This window comes from Peromyscus leucopus, chromosome 14 (genome assembly GCF_004664715.2).
Source record: "Peromyscus leucopus breed LL Stock chromosome 14, UCI_PerLeu_2.1, whole genome shotgun sequence".
Classification (NCBI taxonomy): domain Eukaryota; kingdom Metazoa; phylum Chordata; class Mammalia; order Rodentia; family Cricetidae; genus Peromyscus; species Peromyscus leucopus.
This window is the reverse complement of record NC_051075.1, coordinates 39,915,946-39,935,844: the sequence shown is the minus strand read 5'-3', so window position 1 is coordinate 39,935,844 and position 19,899 is coordinate 39,915,946. Positions and strand designations below refer to the sequence as shown.

The 19,899-nt window shown below is 45.2% G+C and overlaps 1 protein-coding gene across 1 annotated transcript in view; it reads left to right on the top strand.

Annotated features, from left to right (window-relative positions):
• Rtn1 (reticulon 1) overlaps positions 1 to 19,899 on the top strand; it is a 221,015-nt gene that overhangs the window by 119,484 nt on the left and 81,632 nt on the right. The window contains exon 3 of the mRNA XM_028858255.2: positions 3,754 to 4,518. Within this exon, the coding sequence (XP_028714088.1) occupies positions 3,754 to 4,518 (765 nt within the window). The remainder of the gene's footprint in view (positions 1 to 3,753; positions 4,519 to 19,899) is intronic.

The following is a 19,899-nucleotide window of genomic DNA, read 5'->3' as shown; positions in this document are numbered from 1 at the left end:
ATGCCTCCATCTTGCAGAGTAAAAAGCCCAATCTCTGGACACGAAATCCCACCAATCTCCACCCTGCAAAGCTCCACCCTGAAAAGTTCCGCCCCTTCCCAAGAAACTCTAGATTAGCCCTGTATCCTTCTCAGTTTGCTGCTATTTCTCACCCGAGTAGAGGCAGCCACCCTCCTAGATTTTTCCCTCTTAATAAATCTCTTGTGTGAGGTTTGTTGTGTGGTGTGACTTTGTGCTATTCCTTGGCTTCCAGCTGCCAGGATACCTTTCTATCTAAGCTACAATACTCACAGTGGTCCCCCAAATGCATTAGTTGTCCTAATTTTTACCCTGAGCTACTGTGCTATCTCCTTAGCAGATCATTATGCGTTCACTCTTGAACTTACTCGATCATCCACAATACCATTAAGATCATGACTCAAACCACTTTCTGAGGCCAGCGGCCCACTCACCTTTCCAGACTTATCACCGAGATCTTTCCCTGCAATACTTCAACTGAAGTTTTGACACAACCACTCCCTGCTTGGTATGCATGTCTTTGCTATGATTAGACTTACTTTGCTCGTGGTCTAGTCTGTTGTGACTCGGGTAGTTCCATTAGCGGAGACCAAATTCAAGCCTCTCATCTTGATAAAAAAAAAAAAAAAAACAACATTATTCCTCAGCCACCAAAACTGTGCATTGCTGTGGTGTTTTTTTTTTTTTTTTTGTATGTTGTGGTCCATCACCTCATTTTAGAGTGTTTTTGTTAACCTCAAAGAAATCCTGGACATTGTTTGGTTGCCTTTGAATTTTCTCATTCCCTGAAACCATCACCCTACATTCTATCTCTATGAGTTTGCTTATTCTGAATATTTTATATAATAACGCAGTTCATCATGACTTACTTCACTTAGCACACTAACTTGAGGTATGTTTTATCTTGCATCCGTATTTCCCCCCTTTTTTCTTGGTATTTCTCCCTTTTTAAGGCCTAAGAATACTCCACTGTAAGAGCATATCACATTTAATTTACCCACTTATGAGGGATATTGGGCTGTAACTACCTCTTATTTAGGCTGTTTTATTTGAAATAAAGGTTTTGTGTAGAATGAGGCAGGGGTCTGGCTTCATCTTTTTCATGTGATTATCCAACCACCTGTCCTCTCTTAATTCCCAAACTGTGACTGGTTTGTCACCATCTCAGGTTTTACTTCCTTTTCAAACAGGGACATCATGGGGAACACGAAATAAAGCATTTGAAACAGAAAGACACAAGTTTAGATTCAAGCCAGGTCATTTCTGCCAGGACACCAGTAACACACTCAGAGGTGGTAACTGAAGAGACAGAGACAGTGATGTTTACATGGGTATAGAGATATTAAGAGAGCCAATAGATAATGATGAAACTTTAAATGCTAGGGAGCCTTACTATCCCTGGACCTAGCAGAGAAGGAAGAGAGGATTCTAGAAACCCACTAAGGACTAGAGCTTCAGAAGATACGGTGAGTTAGGAGCAGTGTGACATCTCCCTTCCTTCACCCTCTCCTATTGGCTGAAATAGCCAGAAACCAGTGTGGAAGGAAGGCATCCTGGACAATGATTAGAATAGAGACAAACGATAGGACTGGACCAAAGTGGACAGAGAGAGAAACACGAGTGTAGCAATATAGACAGCTGCTTACTGCCTAAGCTCCATATGCAAAGTGCCCGTCACCCAGCAGATGCTCACAGGCGGGGCGGAGCTGATGCCACCACTGTGCTCTGAAGGCACAGACCGTGTCTTCATTGACATCCTTGATCCTCCCCTCCCCCCTCCTCATTCTCAGCCCACCATGGAGAAGTGACTGGATGTAACTTTTATACTGCTATTTTGTTCAAAATTATAGAAAAGAGCCAATCACGTGGTTTACTAAAGAGAGCTAGCCGTTATGAAAGTGGTTTGAGATAATAAAATAGAAATTGTCAAAAAACTTGAGCGAATGAGGCAGTTGTTTTGCTTTTTTAAGTTTCATTTTGAGATTAATATAATTACAACATTTCTCCTTTTCCCTTTCTCCCTCAAAACTCTCCCATATACCCCTTCCCACTCTCCTTCAAATTCATGACTTTTTTTTTTTTTACAATTTCTTATTGTCTATCCATATATATTCCTAAGTATAACCTGTTCAGACCGTATGTTTTCAGGAGAAGCAGTTGTTATGAGACACAACACAGAGAACGTTATTTTTCTGCTCCGATGACTGCTTTCTCTACCCAGGTTAAAAACCTCTTGAGCTCTGACACATCCCCTTCTCTACCTCTTCTGTTACCACCACCCCCCCTTATTTACAAGTTCTTTCAGACATCATGGTCTCTCCAGATCACTGTGGCTCCCACCTCCAGGCCTTTACACTGCTTGGCACACTTTTCCTTTGGAAATCAAGTGTTAAATCCAGGTCCGCCTCTCACAGAGGCCTCATCTGACCTCCCGATTTACAGCTGAACCCTCGTCCTGCGCTGTCCAGAACATCTCACTCCCTTACCTGACTCTGCTTTTCCTCCGCAGCACTTGCTATCATCTAGCGTGCTATGCACTTGACTTATTTTCACACATTGTGTGTCGTGATCCCTTACCATGAGGTTATAAACAGTGGCAAACATCCCTGCTTAATAGACGGATGTTGTGTAGGGTAAAGTTGGTCCTGTGTTATAGAGCATTTAAAAACCCTAAAATATTTTTCAGGTTCTCACAGAATCCTAGGGCCACAGATGATGTAGTTACAGCAGTTCTGCTCCTCTTGCCTCCCCCAGAACCCCACAGTGACCCCAATGTTTCGGAGGAAGCTTTGGACAGTTAGTTCTTGCCACATGGGGTCTGGAGATGGCTGTTTAAGACACCGGGAACAAAGGCCTGCCTGCTCTTTGGCAAGACAGTAGCAAACTCCTGAACACTGTTGTCATGGTGATGCCAGCAGCCAAGCTCAGCAGGGTTGCCAGTGTGGCCTCCAGGCCATCTGGAGGAACATCAGGCTGAGAGCAGACACTTGCCCCAGGGACTGGGGTGACTCTAGGTTGATGTCATTTCAGGAGCGGGTCGGGGAGAAACACAGCAGTGAGCTGCCGCAGTTACAGTCCCATGGGATGGCAGAGCTGACAATCCTTAGGATTCACTGGGGGAAATGGGCAAAACCTTTGAATTGTAGGCTTTAAAAGTAAAAACATTCTTATGGAAAATGTAAATCTCGGAAGTCCATCCAAGCTGGTCTTCTCTTATGAACAGAGAAAGCATGAGAAGCCATGGGCACGGAGGGAAGCATAACTTTCTTATTTCTTGATGTTGGTGAACTCAATTAGGCATATTTATCCATTCGATTATCTGATGAAATCTCCAAAGCTGAGAAACTCTCTCCCCCCACCCCCCAACCCCGCTCCGTCCCTCAGGAATCAGAAATTAAAACTTCTAGAATCTGGTGCATCCAAACAGACAAATACAGCCAAGATTCTGTTGCTAAGAAATGGCAGGGTCATTTTTTAAAAAAAGCTGATTATGATGGATAGGTACGTAAAACACTGATTAATTGGGCCACAACAGTAATTAGCCTTAGTTTAGGTGGCCTGTCTTTCCAGCAAAGCCCTGGAAACAGACTATTTCTGTACTAATGAGATGTGTGTTTCTCAAGCAACGACAAAACATCTCCCCTAATGGAATTTTGTTTTATTTCTTTTCTCTCTGTCCATCTGTCTGTCCGTGTGTGTGCTTCTCTGCCTCTTCTTCGCTCTGTGGGACGACAGAACCATCTGTTGCGGAGTCCCAGGGGAAAGGCAGTGTCTCCGAGGACGAGCTGATCGCTGCCATTAAAGAAGCGAAGGGGTTGTCGTATGAGACCACCACCGAGAGTCCAAGGCCGGTGGGCCAGGTGGCCGACAGACCCAAAGCCAAGGCCAGGTCCGGGCTGCCCACCATCCCTAGTACCCTGGACCACGAGGCCAGCAGTGCGGAGTCCGGAGACTCGGAAATTGAGCTGGTGTCCGAGGACCCCATGGCCTCCGAGGATGCGCTGCCCTCGGGCTACGTGAGCTTCGGCCACGTGTCGGGCCCGCCCCCCTCTCCAGCCTCGCCGTCCATCCAGTACAGCATCCTGCGGGAGGAGCGCGAGGCCGAGCTGGACAGCGAGCTCATCATCGAGTCCTGCGACGCCTCCTCGGCCTCCGAGGAGAGCCCCAAGCGCGAGCAGGACTCGCCCCCGATGAAGCCAGGCGCCCTGGACGCCATCCGCGAGGAGACCAGCACTCGGGCCGCCGCCGAAGAGCGGGCGCCCAGCCGCCAGGGCCCCGCGGAGCCCAGCCCGGTGCTCAGCTTCACCCCTGCTGCCCTCCCATCCCGCCCGGAGCCGTCCTCGGGCGACGGAGCCCCGGCCCCCGAGCCGCCCACGTCACAGCAGCAGAAGCCTAAGGAGGAAGCCGAGAGTTCCAGCCAAAGCCCGGAGGCCACCAAGGGTCCCGAGACGCTGGGTCCCAGCCTCGTACCCCTTCCGCCCTTCTTCAATAAGCAAAAAGGTAATGGGGCAGCTTTTCTGGTCCAACCAGGGTTGTCCCGCCAGAGTCCTCCCGGGGAAGCAGGGGAACAGACCTCAGTGGCACTGGACCCCTGGCCCCAAGCCCCAATCACGAAAGGTTTTGTGTGCTCCTGGGACCTGAAATGGTGACCCAACTCTTCAGGGCGGGCTTCTCCATGAAAAAGGAAAGCTTTGCTTGGAACCTTCCAGGCTTGTTTCCGGTTTCTACCTATTTAAAGATGAGGCATGGCTAGATCCCTTCTCATGCCTAAACCTGCCTTTAGCTCAGTTTTACCTAAACAGGCCATGTGGAGCTTGGCTCCATTCTGTCTCACACCCAAGGAGGGAGAGATTTGTTTTCTGAGGTCTAGATAATCAGCAAAGATAGGGACCAAAAATGCATCCACAAAGCACTCGGGAGGTCGAGGCAGGTGGATCTCTGTGAGTTCGAGGCCAGCCTGGTCTACAGAGTGAGTTCCAGGACAGGCTCCAAAGCTACACAGAGAAACCCTGTCTCGAAAAACAACAACAACAAAATTGCTTCCACAGTTTCTCTGTCCCCTAGCAGCACCTAACACGACTCAATAATTTTTAAAGTTGCTTATAATTTAGAATTCTTTTACTCTAGCCGTTAGGGTCTCCCTCTGAGAAAGTTTTCAACTGAGAGAAGTCTGGTGTTTTATAATCCAGACTTCACGGGTATAAAGGAGATTCTTCGCCATCTGGAGTTGCCCACCGAGCCTGACGGTAGATTCATCATGGATTTCAGGGCTAAAAGAACCAGAGCCAGGCGGATCTCTGTGAGTTCGAGGCCAGCCTGGGCTACCAAGTGAGTCCCAGGAAAGGTGCAAAGCTACACAGAGAAACCCTGTCTCGAAAAACAAAAAACAAAAAACAAAAAACAAAACAACAACAACAACAAAAAAAAAAAACCAGACGAATCCATGAGGCGCTGCCTCCTCTCAAGGCACGCCTCCACTCGAGGTCCACGCCTACCCATCTTCTCTACTGTTTGCTTCTTTACAGGCATTTTGCTCTTTGAAGAGAAATGATTTCAAAGGCATGCCTTTGCTAACCTAAAGTATTTCACACAAAAACAGAGAACAAAATCTTTCTTATTATAGATTGGAAGCCAACACGTGAAACAGAATTATCCTATTAGAATGGGAGGACCTGGAGGGATGAAATAAAAAGACAACCATATTACATGGTGGCCAAGATAAAGGATTTTTGTTGTTGTTGAAATTTTGGGGATCAACCCGGGGCCAATGAGTAATAGTCCCAGCCTCTTGACTATTGATTAGCCAAATTACTATCTCCAGAATTTTCAGGATATTATGTGTGGGCAAGGGGAGGATATTGGAAGTCAAATGTAAGAGTAAGAATGGGCACTCATTTGGTGATGGCTGAAACTAATTTAGCTTATTTTCCCACCACTCTGCCTGGGGTAGGGAAGAGCCCCGTGGCTTGCAGGAGCTGTGGGCAGCAGCATTGGCACAAACAGCCTCAGTCTCCTTCAGGGGCCTGGGGCTAGAGCCACGCCGCCTGTGTCCACATCATGTAACATGTAACAGGCATGGCTCCACTCGAGTCCCCAGTGTGTGCGAAACAGTCACTACGCGCACGATGCTATTCAAACACGTTTATCTCCCCAAATGAGTGAGTCTGGGCCTGAAGAGAAAAGTGTAATTTACAGGCCCATTTCTTTCCCCGGGAAATCTGGGAGACAAGCAGCTGGGGCTGACGTACCAGACAGCTGCTGAAGACCTGTAAAGCTGGGAGTTCTGAATGCCAGGGCTCAGTGCGCTTTTCCGACCAGCTCAGTGTCATTCAGCTCTCCGCACAAGTTGCCCCATGCAGCTTAGGCCTTCTGTTGCCAAGTTTAAACACTAAAGAGAAGGGAGCGGCAGTCTTTTCAAAAGATGGAGGGGTGCCAGGGGTGAGTAACCCCTGCCCTCTCCTGCACTGAGGAGTCCTTTGAAATCTAGTCCCCCACTGAAATTCACTGCTCAGCTGCACTATATGAAAAGACCACTCTGGAGAAGCTAAGCCCCGGAGGCCTGGGCGGATGAGTCATCTCCACCAGAAGGTGATTTGAGCTTTGAGGTTCCCTCTGGTCTTAGCAGCTCCATTTCAGCAGGTGAGAAAGCCTGTGTGCTGCCAAGCTTCCCCTGGGCTGTTCTTAATCACTGTCGCTAACCAGGAGGCTGGTGCTTAAGCCAAGCCTGACTGCCCTGAACGGTGGGGTCATCAGCTCTGTGGTTTCCCGCACATGTCCAGTGAAACATCAGGAACATAAGTATATTTAGGTTTATGCGTCGCAGGTAGGCTTCCTCGGAGCCGTGTGACTGACACTGCTCTGCACTTCAGGACCCGGAAACATTTAGAACAAGATTCAGCTATCTGATGGTGTCATGGTGTGTGACCCAGGGGCACCAGGCTTAGTGGTCCCAGGCCTGTGATTTGGAACTTTCTCCCTTTCAGAGCCCTCTGCAGCTATGGAGATAAAAGATCATTCTTTGTTTGTGTTTTATTCCCCCCCCCTCCCCCCCCCCCCCCGTGCAGGCCCACCCTCCTAGTGTTCCGTGTTCTTCCCCTCCACACCTCCAGGACAGTTAGTGCCCCCAGACTCCAAAGGGGGAGATCCATTTCCATTTCTGCAAGGTTACCTCAACTCTCAGGAATGTGCAAATGAAAGACTAATTTTAAAAATCCTCAACAAAACATTGAACACCCAAAGTGACTCATGAGGATAGGTGAGTTCTGAGTTACAGCAGTTAGCTGTCACAGTCCCACCTAAGGCTATTCTGAAAATCATAATAATCACTCCCTGCTTGCCAAACCCATAGCCTCCTTTCTGTCTAATTTTTCTTGTCCTCTCTAGTAATTTAATGGCATAGTCCTGATCAGTCTTTAAAATATTGTATGAAAAAAAAACACTACTTTCAATTTTAAAAAGCTAGTAAATCAGAAAAAAACAACAACAAAAACAAAGAAAGAAAGAAAGAAAGAAACCAAAACCTGCTTGAGGGGCCGGAAAGGCGGCTCAGCAGTTAGGAGCACTTACTGCTCACTTTCCAGCACCTAGGTCGGTTGGCTTACAAGCCCCTGTAACTCCAGCTCCAGGGAATCTAACGCCCTCTTCTGGCCCCCGAGGGCATTGTAGTCTCATGCACACATCCACATATATACATATAATTAAAAAGTAAAGTTATAAAAAGTAAAATATTGGCTAAGAAAGTAATGAGTGATTTTCTATGAGTTTTTATTATATGAATGCTGTAATATTGTCCATATTCTTTCATTGAGTTTAATGAATTACTGTTATTTTTTCTGAGGCAGGGTGTCACCAATTTGTCCAGTGTGGCCTTAAACTGACTCTGCAACCCAGGCAGACTTTGAACTTGCAATTCTCCTGCCTCATGCTCCCAAGTCTCTGAGAATACAGGAGGCCTGTGTTATCAGGCCCAGCTTTATACCGTTTCCTGGAACAGTAAACCGAAGGGACCCTTTCGGCTCATCTGAGATCCTTCACTTCCTCTCCTTCCTGGTTCTTGTCTTACTTGTCAGCCTCTTTTCCAATCTTTTATTGCCCTTTTACTATTGCTGAGGTGTTCCAGAGTCCTTGGTTTTTTTTCCCCCTTCAGGTCCTCAATCCGAGGGCTAACTTCCCCGTGAACTAATGGGTTTTATGTGGTAACTGCCCAGTCTCTTGCTTTGGAGAAATCATCTCTTTTGAGCTCCACGTCCATTTCCTCACTATGGTTGGGCAACTTGTAGACTTCCCGTGTTCATCACACCCACATTATTTGTCAGAATTTTCCGGTTCCTTCTCTTTTCCCTTCCGGAGCTGATGGAGTGATGCTGTTTGAGTTCCTCTCATCCTCCATGATTATAACTCATATTCAAAACTTGCTTAAGGCTGGGGTTGCAGCACAGAGGCAGAGAGGTTGTCAGACATTCATAAAGCCCCGGATCCTATCTAGCTCAGCCAAAAACAAGACTTAAGAGGATAGTCTCGTAACAGCTATTGCAGACTCAAATAGCCACACTTTTGGTACTGCAAAGACTTCATCCCTCTGAAATCCTATAACGGGCAGATGCATGTGTTTTAAGATAGATTTTAGATCCATGTGAAAGTATATTTTATTGATCAAACTACACATGGGAGTATCCGTCACACAGCATTGTTGATAATTAATAATAAAAGTCTTGAGAGGAACATTCCATGGACAGAGAGAGGGGCATGAGCATGTAGTGGGATTCAAGGGGTTCATGTAAAGGCACGGAGTCTGGATCTAAGGAGTGATTCGTCCTGAGGTAAAGCTCAAAGCACTCAGCACTGACCTGATTATAAACACTTTGCTGTCTGCAGTATTATTTGCCTATAAGACTCTTCCTCTGAAAGGGAGCTGGAGAGATGGCTCAGAGGTTAAGAGCACTAGCTACTCTTCCAAAGGTCCTGAGTTCAACTCCCAGCAACCACATGGTGGTGACAACAATCTATAATGAGATATGGTGCCCTCTTCTGGCCTGCAGGCAAACATGCAGGCAGAACATTGTATATATAATAAATAAATAAGTAAATCTTAAAAAAAAAAAAAAAAAAAAAGACTATCACCAAAATAATCCAGAATGGCCTTAATATCTGAAAACACCACTAAAATAAGCATATACAAGGTAATAATCAACATATGCCTCAGCATATCATGCTTAACCTCTGGCTAGAGCAGCTCCTATCCTGTCCCCTGGGGGCAGACCTCTGCAGCCCTCCCTCTCCATGGGACCAGCTGCGCAGCCTTGAGTTTGGAAGGAAACTGTGGCAGGAAAAAGCTTGTCTCTTTCTTGGGGCGGTGTTCACAGGACGGCTACCAGATGGGGGTCTCGTCACGTAGACTGGATGTTCGCCTGCCAGATGTTGATGGTGCTTTTGCTGTCACTTTTCAGTGTCGCACCACAGATTGTTTCTGTCCCACAGTATCTGAGAACCCAAATCAACACGGTCCATTTACTTTTCTTCTTGTAATTCCAAAACTAATAAAGTCACCATACGTATTTACTTCTGTGAGACTGCATTAGTAAATCGGGCCCTAAAGATTCTTGGAAAGTCTCTTACGTTCACAGTAGAAATTTCAGCATCAGCCAGAGGCCCGACCCTCATCCACTACAGGCGGCTGCTCTGTGTCAGTTTTCATCAAGATGGACCCGTCATTGCCTGATGCAGTCTGGCTCTTGTGTCCGTATGGGCCATTGTACCAGTCAGGGTTCTCCAGAGGGGAAGAACAATATGTATTACATTAGGGAATTTATTAGAGTGACATACACCCTAGGCACTGAGTTGTCCAACAAAGACTGTCTGCACACTGAGGAGGCCGAGACCTGGAGCAGCTCAGGTCAAGAGCCCGCCTTCCTCAGCAGTCCTGATCTGTCACCGAAGGGGAGGAGGGTTCCTAGAGAGCTGCTAGTCAAGTTCACATGGGAAGGACTGAAGAAACTTGGTTTCAATGCGAGTAACGTCAGCAGGATAGACACTGAACAGCAAGAAACAAAAGCAGGCAAGCAAGAAGCCCAGCCTTTCCTTGGACTTCTTCATATTTAGGCTTCTGCTGGAAGATGCTTTCTCTGCTAAAAGGTCTTCCTAACTCAGTTCATCTTTCCTGGGAATGTCTTCACAGACCCACCCAGAAGAGTGTCCTTTGGTTTATTCCAGATCCAGTCAAGTTGACAATCATGATGCCCGTCACCATACAGATACTTAGAGACATCAAGTTTCCCACTGTAGACCATTCTGAGCACCTAAGCTAATTTCATGAGGCTTTCCCATGAGAGAAGATGCTCTCCTTTGAATATCCCTGGAATGAGATTGCCAGTAGCCAGCTCCATCTGTTAACTTCTATTTATTGGCGTTTCCTTATGAAGGATACACAAAGTTAACATTGCTCAAATTGCATGTGGATGGATACTTTTAAAATATTGGCTTCAGGGTTCTGGGGGAGATATCCTTCTCAGCCATGGATAAAATTGCTCCAAATTGAGGTAGACTCTGACATTTATTATTTATAGGACAGTCTCAAATCTTCTTCTCCAGGGCATGGTTCTTGTACTGTTATAATTTTTCACTGTCAAATCTTGAGATATAATAAGCCCAACTCATTAGTAAATTTGGCCTGGGCATGGAAGGGATGTGGATTAGCTACTTAGATGGGTTCAAGTCAGTCTGGAATTTGTCCATGGAAAGAGTTCACTTATAGCAAAGATTTCAATTCTTCCAATAAATAATGACTCCATCCAGGCTCTTTGTCCCTCATACAAGCCACCTTCACTTACATGGCTTAGAGGACATACGTCACACACTTCTAATTTCCAGAGCCAAAAGAGGCTCCAGGAGATTCCCCGCCCCTTTAGAATGCTCACGTCCCTTTCCACTAACATTGAGATACCCATAGACACCATCTATACTTCTAGAGATTATCTTTGTGACTGCACAAAACACTTTTGAAATCCAGGCAGCATAAATTTCACTCCAAGATATGCCAGCCATTCTGAAGTCATTTGTCTATTCATCTTTTGATTCCACTAATAGGGCACACATGTGTAACACAAACAATATAGTTATAACCAAGGCAGATGTGAATACATCCTTTGGGGCGGGGGGGAGTTGGAGTATGATCTGAGGAGAGGCGCAGACTTTGAAAAGGAAATCTTTAGAGTGATCTGAGAGAGTACCTGGCCAGGGTGGCCTTTATTGACAGATATGAAAGTCAGAGAAGGTCTTAGAAATGAGTCAATTACGGCAGGAACTGATTAAAGAAAGTTCTAGGTAGCAGAAAATGCAAATGCCAAAGACAGGCAAGTCCCAGGCACGTTCTAGGAATGGAGAAGAAATGATGGCAAAGGCCGTGCCGGAAAGGGGTTGGTGGGCTGACGGCGCCCTTTCTTCCTCACACCGTGTGCTGAGTTAGGTCCTTCCCAAGCTTTCTGAGCAGACATGAAAGAGCTTCAAGTCAGGAAAAGACGTGACTTTGTTGCACTTTTATATCTTGGTGATGTAGGGAGGAAGGTCCGGGGAGGGACAAGTTGGAAGACAGAAGACAACTGGGAAGTTATTGCAGGAGTGAGATGGTGGTGGACGGTAGAGGAAGGAATGGCCCTGAAGAAGGAGAGCAGTGGATGGACTGGAGCTATCTGGGAGGTTAATGTATAGGACTTACTTTGCATCAAAGGGAGATGTTTGATCTCCGAAATCTCCTAAATGATATCTCAGTGTTTGCCAACATGGTAATCACGAACAGACGCAAACGTGTTTACAAGGGAAAGGAAATGCATCTAAAGGTAGATGTTACTAGTTAAGGCCTTAGACCTCCTTGTCTCTCTGTGTGCGTGTGCGTGTGCGTGTGCGTGTGCGTGTGCGTGTGCGTGTGCGTGTGTGTGTGTGTGTTTACTATTGGAAAACTGCCCATGAGTGTTACTAACACTTTTTTATGGCAAAGATCCGGGGGATTATTGCATTTAGGTGACCCTGATAGTGGCTGACGCTGGAGTTAGACTAAGAGTCAGATTTGGCCCTTGGGAATTTAAATGTGGCACATCATGAAGGAGACAGGGATTATGAACAGCCAAGTTGTCCCTTTAAACAGAGTTGTCTAAAAACTTGGGTAGGGCCAGGAAATGACAAGACTCCAGAATATCTAAAGAACAGTTCAGATATAAATAAAAATTATACTAATAGTATCTCACAGTGTCTATTGCTGTGATGAAACACCCGTGACCAAAAGCAACTTGGGGAGGAAAGAGTTTATTTCAGCTTACAATTCTCAGGTAATACTTCATTGCTGAGGGAAGTCTCAGGGCAGGAACTCAGGTCAGCAACCTGGAGGAAGGACCTGAAGCACAGGCCATAGAGAAACGCTGCTTATTGGCTTGTTCTACATGGCTTGTTCAGTCTGCTTTCTTATACCATCCAGGACAACCTGCCCAGGGTTGGCACTGCCCACAATGCCCTGGGCCGTCCCACATCAATCACTAGTCAAGAACATTCCCCCACAGACTTGCCTACAGACTAATCTTATAGCGACATTTCTCAATGAAGATTCCCTCTCTCCAGAAATGTCTGGGTTTATGTCAAGTTAACAAAATGCAGCCAACACAATTGACCCCTTGTTGACTTGATACATAAACGCATTATTAACCTATAACCATTTCTTTCTTGTTCAATCAGAAGATTTCATATTAATTTCAATATTTCAATTCAAAACATTCCAACTTTTAAAAGTCTGGTGGTCTTTACAAATTCAAACACTTTAAAAGTTGAATCTCTCTAAAACACCCAAAACCCCTTTCAAAGTTAAAGCCTCTCTATCTAAAATAGCCATAATCTAAAACTCCAAAGCCTCCAAGTTCAAAAGTCTCTGAACTGTGTGCTCCTGTAAAATAAAAAAAAAAAAAATAAGTTAAATACTTTGTTACCCCAAGAAGGAAGAGCCAGGGGCCAGTTACATTCAAATAAAAGCAAAGCAAAAGTCCAACAACATGTCAGACTTCTGGGCCTCACCATCATCTAGGCTCCAAAGGGCTTGTCACAGAACACAGCTTGCCTCATGGGCTCAGGCCAGCTCCACTCCGCAGCTGCGGCTACCCTTGGTGGTCTTCCTGTGGTACTGGCATCTCCAAACTGCTGGGGTCTCTGTCGAAACTGGGCCACATTTTCATCAGTAGCCTCTCCAGGGCTCTCTTCGGGGACTCTGACCCTGCTACATGGTACCACACCTCAATTTTCTCCATGACCCTTTAAGTCCTGGGACTTTTACTTCAACTGAGGCAGCACATGCACCACATGGCCTCTCACGGTGCTAATCCTCAGTTGCTCTCCATGACTCCTTGATGCCTTCAAAGCAGTACCACCTCAGAGACTTGTACATTACCACCGTCAGCTGCCAGCATGAGGTATAGCCTCGGCTACCTCTGGACCACAGCTAGTATGTGCTGACCCCAATAAAACTCTCAACAAAAGATCAGAAAAGAGGTTGACAACTAAGAGGAGAACCAGGAAGGAGAAATTCAGTGCAATAAGAGAAGAAAAGACTCCGAGAAGGAATGAAGGATTTCGAGATGAGCCGATAGGGTCCCTTCGGTTTACTGTTCCAGGAAATGGTATAAAGCTGGGCCTGATAACACAGGCCTCCTGTATTCTCAGAGACTTGGGAGCATGAGGCAGGAGAATTGCAAGTTCAAAGTCTGCCTGGGTTGCAGAGTCAGTTTAAGGCCACACTGGGCAAATTGGTGACACCCTGCCTCAGAAGAAATAACAGTAATTCACTAAACTCAATGAAACAATATGGACAATATTACATCATTCATATAATAAAAACTCATAGAAAATCACTCATTACTTTCTTAACCAATATTTTACTTTTTATAACTTTACTTTTTAATTATATGTATATATGTGGATGTGTGCATGAGACTACAGTGCTCTCGGGGGCCAGAAGAGGGCGTTAGATCTCCCGCAGCTGGAGTTATAGGGGCTTGTAAGCCAACCCAGGTGCTGGGAACTGAGGCAGTAAGTGCTCTTAACTGCCGAGCCATCTTTCCAGCTGCTTAAGCAGGTTGTGACCTGCTGACCCCAAGGAAATATTTCCAGAAGATTTTGTCTTGATAATCTTGGTCTCTTCTTAATCACAGCTAATGCTTGAGGGCAGGGTTTTGCTGAGGGCTTAAATGGTCGGTAGAAGAGATGATTTTATTATCAAGCAAAGACTGCACTACCACTGATAAATAATTCAGTTCTGAACTGCATATTCTAGTAAACACAGCTTTCCGGCAGGCACTTCAGGTTTTTACAACTCTTGACTGAGTGCTGAAGTCTTACAAGATTTCCTTGAGTGCAACGTCTGCAAAAACAAAATATAAGTTTCAAAACCAAATTCTTTGACATTCAAACTCAGTGTTATTTGTCCATCCTAGGCAGCTTTAGGAGATTTGACTCTTCATCGAAAATTCCAGAGGAGATCTGGTAAAGCATTAGTGTTTCTGTGTTGGTTAGCGGATTGCTAATGTCTGATGCCATCCAGTGGTTGTAACGGAAATATCCAGCGTCTGACTTTAGCCGGATCAAAACCTTCCACAACTGAGCTTCACAGTTCATTTTCTTGGGTTGTGATGTAAGAGAAGGTCTTTGCAATGTCCCTGCAGCAGGGTTGTTTATGTGGTGATTGGTCGCTCAATTCACCGTCTGTGCATTCCTTGGCATTCACACAAGGACAGAGCCTCCAGAATACTTCTAAGTGAGTAACATAGCTTTCCAGCAGAATTAATTTTAAGTCTCACCATTTGGCTTCTACCCAAACCACATATTACCCTGCAGGCTTTCTGAACCTGATTTCCTACTGATTAGAGGTTTTTGGACAAAGACTCTTATATCAGGTTCAAGGCAAGAGTTGAGGTTCAGTTGGTGTTCTGGTGATATTGTAACAGTAGAAAACCCCAGATTCAAAATAAGATCTCTCAACTGCCGTTCAGTTCCCTTTTCTAACTAAGTCAATTTCCTCATAGTTGACCCGTCTTTAAGTGAGGCTGAACTCCTTTCTACGACAAGTTGCTTTAGAGTCTGGAGATTGGGGATTTAATATCAAGGAAGGGTGTTGATGCATGGGAGTTCATCACATGCAGCTAAGTCAAGTGTCAACATGTTCAGTCAGTTGGAAGCTTAGTCTAAGCATCTGGAGAGCATTTAATCTGAGTTTAAAGGTAGCGGGTTCATGGCAGAAAAGCCACAGTGGAGAGCAAAAGCAGAGAGATGGAGTGCTCAGGTAACTTTCTCTCTTCAGTCCAGGAGCCCAACTTGTGGAACGACGCTGCCCACATTAGCAAGTCACTAACTGGAACAATTTCACAAAGGCATGGTTTTCTAAAATATTGGAAACCAGAGCACAAATAAACTGATTCTAGATAACTTGGATATGAATAAAACAATCTTACTGTCAATGTATAGTTTTTTCTTGGCTGGTGTCCACATTTCATGCCCCTTCCTGTTCCTATGAAAATAAAAGTTTTGATATGAGTTCTATCTATATCTCTCACTAAGATGTGCTATAATTACAAAGCCAAAAATCTTAGTTTGACTTTGATTTAGGAAGTCTCTTGTGATTTCTATGAAGGTCACATCCTTCCCAAGAACCCGCTGGTGTGGCTAAAAATGAGGAGAATTAATGAGGAAGTGTGGGACCCAAACCCTAGATATGAATAGAGTCCTCTGTGAAAGAGTCACCTTCATGTTCCAGCCTTATAATTCACCTGTCACATCTGGGCTGACTCTCCTAAGAAGAAATCTAGTCTCTTTCCTGAACTATAGGTTTTAGCCCTTTTCTATGCATATTATTTGCACCCACCATGAATATGATGCTCATTGTGTATCTGGCAGAGGGGAGTAGTTTCCAGCATATTAATGCTTGTTCTTCCTGTGTCGATATCTGTACATCCCATGTCTGGAAGGTGGCTTCTTAGTCAAGGTCTTCACCTCCCAGCCCTTCCTGCATCCACAGAAGGCTGAGTTTAGAGGATTTCCTGTCCACAGAAAGTGAGTGGTACTGGTATAGGTCATATCTGGGACAAGGCCGTATCTGAGATACAATCGTGTATTTTCCTCCTTCAAGGTCTAGGGAAGATGGTGAATAGGAAGCCCTGAAGGACTACCAGGTTGAACGTTGCCTGCGAGTGAAAATTCACACTAGAACTAACATCCTCCCATAGTAAGCCACTGCGAGTTAATATTGTCAGCTTGACAGGACCTAGAGTCACCCAGGAGATGAGCCTTTAGGCATGCTGGTGATGGAGTTTGATTAGGTGACTAAGGTAGAAAAAACTCTCTGAATGTGGCCAGCACCATTCCACCAGCTGGGGGCCTGGACCAAAGACAAAGGAGAACGTCAGCTGAACACCACATTCTCTCTCTGTGTTTGGTTGTGGATGCAATGTCACCAGCTCCTCCAGCTCCTGCCACTGTGACTTTCCTATCATGGTGACTGTACCCTCAAACCCTGAGTCAAAACCAACCCTTCCTTAAATGGTTTTTGTTGGGTATTTTTGTTTCAACATAAATCAACTAATACACAGGCACTGAGGTTGGAGGGTTACCACAGCCAGCATCCTCATAGGGATTCTACGATCTCCTATGGCAGTCTATAACTCATAGGGCAACTTGTGATGTAATATAAGGTTGAGAAAGAAAATATGTTGGGATGTGTGTTCCATAGTTGTGAAATTCTAGGTTTTAATTCTTTATACATTTCTCCTTTGTGCTCATGTTTGTTTGTTTATTTATTTGTTTGTTTGTTTTGTATGAGTGCTCTATCTGCATGTACACCTTTATGTCAGAAGAGGGCGCCAGATCTCATTACAGATGGTTGTGAGCCACCATGTGGTTGCTGGGAATTGAACTCAAGACCTGTAGGGGGAGCAGCCAGTGCTCTTAACCTCTGAGCCATCTCTCCAGCCCTGTGCTTTCCTTTGATAGTGGGACTGGCTACATGCTAGAATTATTGTTGTGATCATTCTGAGCATATACTAAAGAGAAAAATATGTGAGTGCTGGAGAGATGGCCCTGCAGTTTACGAGCACATACTGCTCTTGCAGAGGACCTCAGCTCAGTTCCCAGCACCCACTTTGGGCAGCTCACAGCTGCTTGTGGCTCTAGGTCTAGGGAATCTGATGGCCTCTTGTGGCCTTCAGGAGCACCTCTCATTATATGCACACATCTACGCACATGCACATGATTAAAAATAAAAAGGAACATGTGTCTTTAAACCATTTTATTGCTGCTTCCTGAAATGTTGCTATAGAAACACCATCCGTCTTTAATAACCACAGGTAAGAAGCAGTGCTTTATGGAGAACAGAAACGCAAAAGGCTTTTGAGAGAGACCTGAGGAGGACTGGAAAGTCCTCCTGTCTAAAGCCAGCCCCTGAAAAGATGGACAAATGTATACAGTTTCTTGAGGTCCATGCCTCCCGCATTTGAGTATCCCCAGACTTTCCCCTACTCCTCAGCTTCTCCAAAGCCCCCAACGTGGACTATAGCATCCCTGAGCCCTGCCTGTTTCCCTTTCAAATAACACATTTCACATATGCTGTTTTGGGGCCTTTCATGCACTCCATTGTTTTCAGAGGGCACTCTTCGGGTTGCACTTGATAAACCAGCTCATTTTTCTGTGCCTCGGTCACCAGTGCGTGGTCTATCCTATATAATAGGCTTTGAACTCAGGCCAAGGGCCTAGATCTCCAGAAGGCTCCCAAGGAGTGAGCCACCTGGGAGGAAGGCAGTCCATAGTGTGTCTTCACCCTGACACCTCCTGCAGTGAGTGCTCTGACACTCAACTGAGCATGGTTTGACTCTGAATACCCAGACATAAGTTTACAATGGAGATGGAGCAGCGGCCTCTATCTCAGTGGGGGATAAACCCACTGTTGCCCGGTGAGCAGGGAATTGTTCCCAGTGGAAATTTCCATCGTTCTTTGGTGGCCTTCAACGTACTCTGTTCTCAAAGGCATGGGATCCACGGGTGAGGTTAGAAAAACTGCCCCCTGTGCTGGAATCAAGGGCTGTCCTCGATCAGTGCTGCCTTGTCAAATCCCTTTGCAGACTCTAACCATGCATCCCACTGGTCACCTGGGCTTAGCTCTTCCTTTACCCACTTATTACCAGTTCTTCCTGACTTTGGACCAGGAAGCCTGCCTGCACTTTTTTTTGTCTGTTCAAAGGGAAATAGTACCTACATTGCTTATGCCTTGTGAGGAATAATTGAGATAATTTAGATTTTGTGTTTACTGTCTCATTTTGTTGCTAGTCAAATATTGTTATTCATGATTATACAATAAAGTGATAAAGTGGGGCTGTGACAGAGTCCAGTCCAGTTACTCATTGAATGCAGTTTCTGCCACAAGGGTTTTTTATTATTCATAAAATTTCATATAAGAAGTTGATAGATTTTCTTCATTTGTCAGTTTGATTGGCTGATTTCCAGTGATTTCAAGGAAGTTGGACTGCTTTCACTAATAATCTCTTCCCACACAGTGGGGCAGGTCACCTTGGTGAGGCATCCTAAAACCAAGTGACCCAATTTATCATGTTCTGTTGAGCATTGTTTTCAATGGACTCTAAATATCCCCAAATACAATCATTGGACGTAACATCTACAGACCAGTATTTGTCTAGTTAGAATTCCCAACCACCAAGTTAATCTAATCGTGTCCTGTGAGGGTTCTTATTATCTTCATTTCTTGTTCCTCACCTTGGTGTAGGAAGACCCCGCCCACTGTGGTCAACACCATTGCCCAGGCTGGGGCCTGGACTGCTTAAGCTTATCCCCTTTTCTGTGACTATGGGAACGATGCTTTGGGTTCCTACCTTGACATCCCTGAACAATGGGCCGGAACCTAGAAGTGTAAGCCAAACAAACCTTCCCTCCCCCGAGTTTCTGGTTGCTAGGGTCTTTGAACACAACAACAGAGGTGGAACTAGAGCCAGGTCTACTGGCCAGAAGCAATAGCAACCCTCCTGTGAGGACATGTGAGCACACACTGGAAAACAGTTGTTTAGCTGGTGCAGTGGTCTTTCCCAGCATGTATCATCCAATGATACATATATCTGCTTGTTGCTTATGTCTTTAAACTCTTGAGATCAGCCTTTTGTTCACTGTGGTTTCTCCAACATCTTTCATGATGCCTAGTAGGCAGTGGCCACTCAATCAACATTTGACAAGCAAATGAATCTCAAATCGTGACTCCAGACATACAGGTGCAGTTGCTGATGTATTATATTGTACTCTTTTATTGGATGCCAGTGTGGCTTTAGCTTGTAGCTCTTTCGACAAAGCCCAGTTAAATGTTATTGCATCTAGTGAAAGGTTAAAGAATAATGGACCAATTAAGAAGAGAACACTGTGTGGGGGTCACCTACTGTTACTCGTGAAGAACTTTGCCTCTTGGCTGTACTCCCTGGGGTCATCAGCTCTGGAAAGGGCAATGCTGTCAGCAGGGAAAGATGCTTTCGGAGGTTCAACTGATGTAGTCAGTAATAGCTCTGAGTTGACAAAGCATAAGGTGGCATCGCTGGGGGCCAACATGTAACCTTTTCTTTGCCGAACTGAACTTATAGAACATTTTTGTACAAGGCCAGTCTGCTGAAATTTTATAACCTCTGTACAATGGAAACCGTTCTGAATGATTTTTTTTTTGTCATTCTGAATACAGAAGAACCCTATTAAAAGCCACGTTTGTTATTGGGGTGATTATAGAGACTGAATGTATGATGTAGTAACTCCAGTATAAGAAGAATTTGGATTTGAATCCACATCTACCACTTACTGGCCCAAAACTTCCCAAGCCTT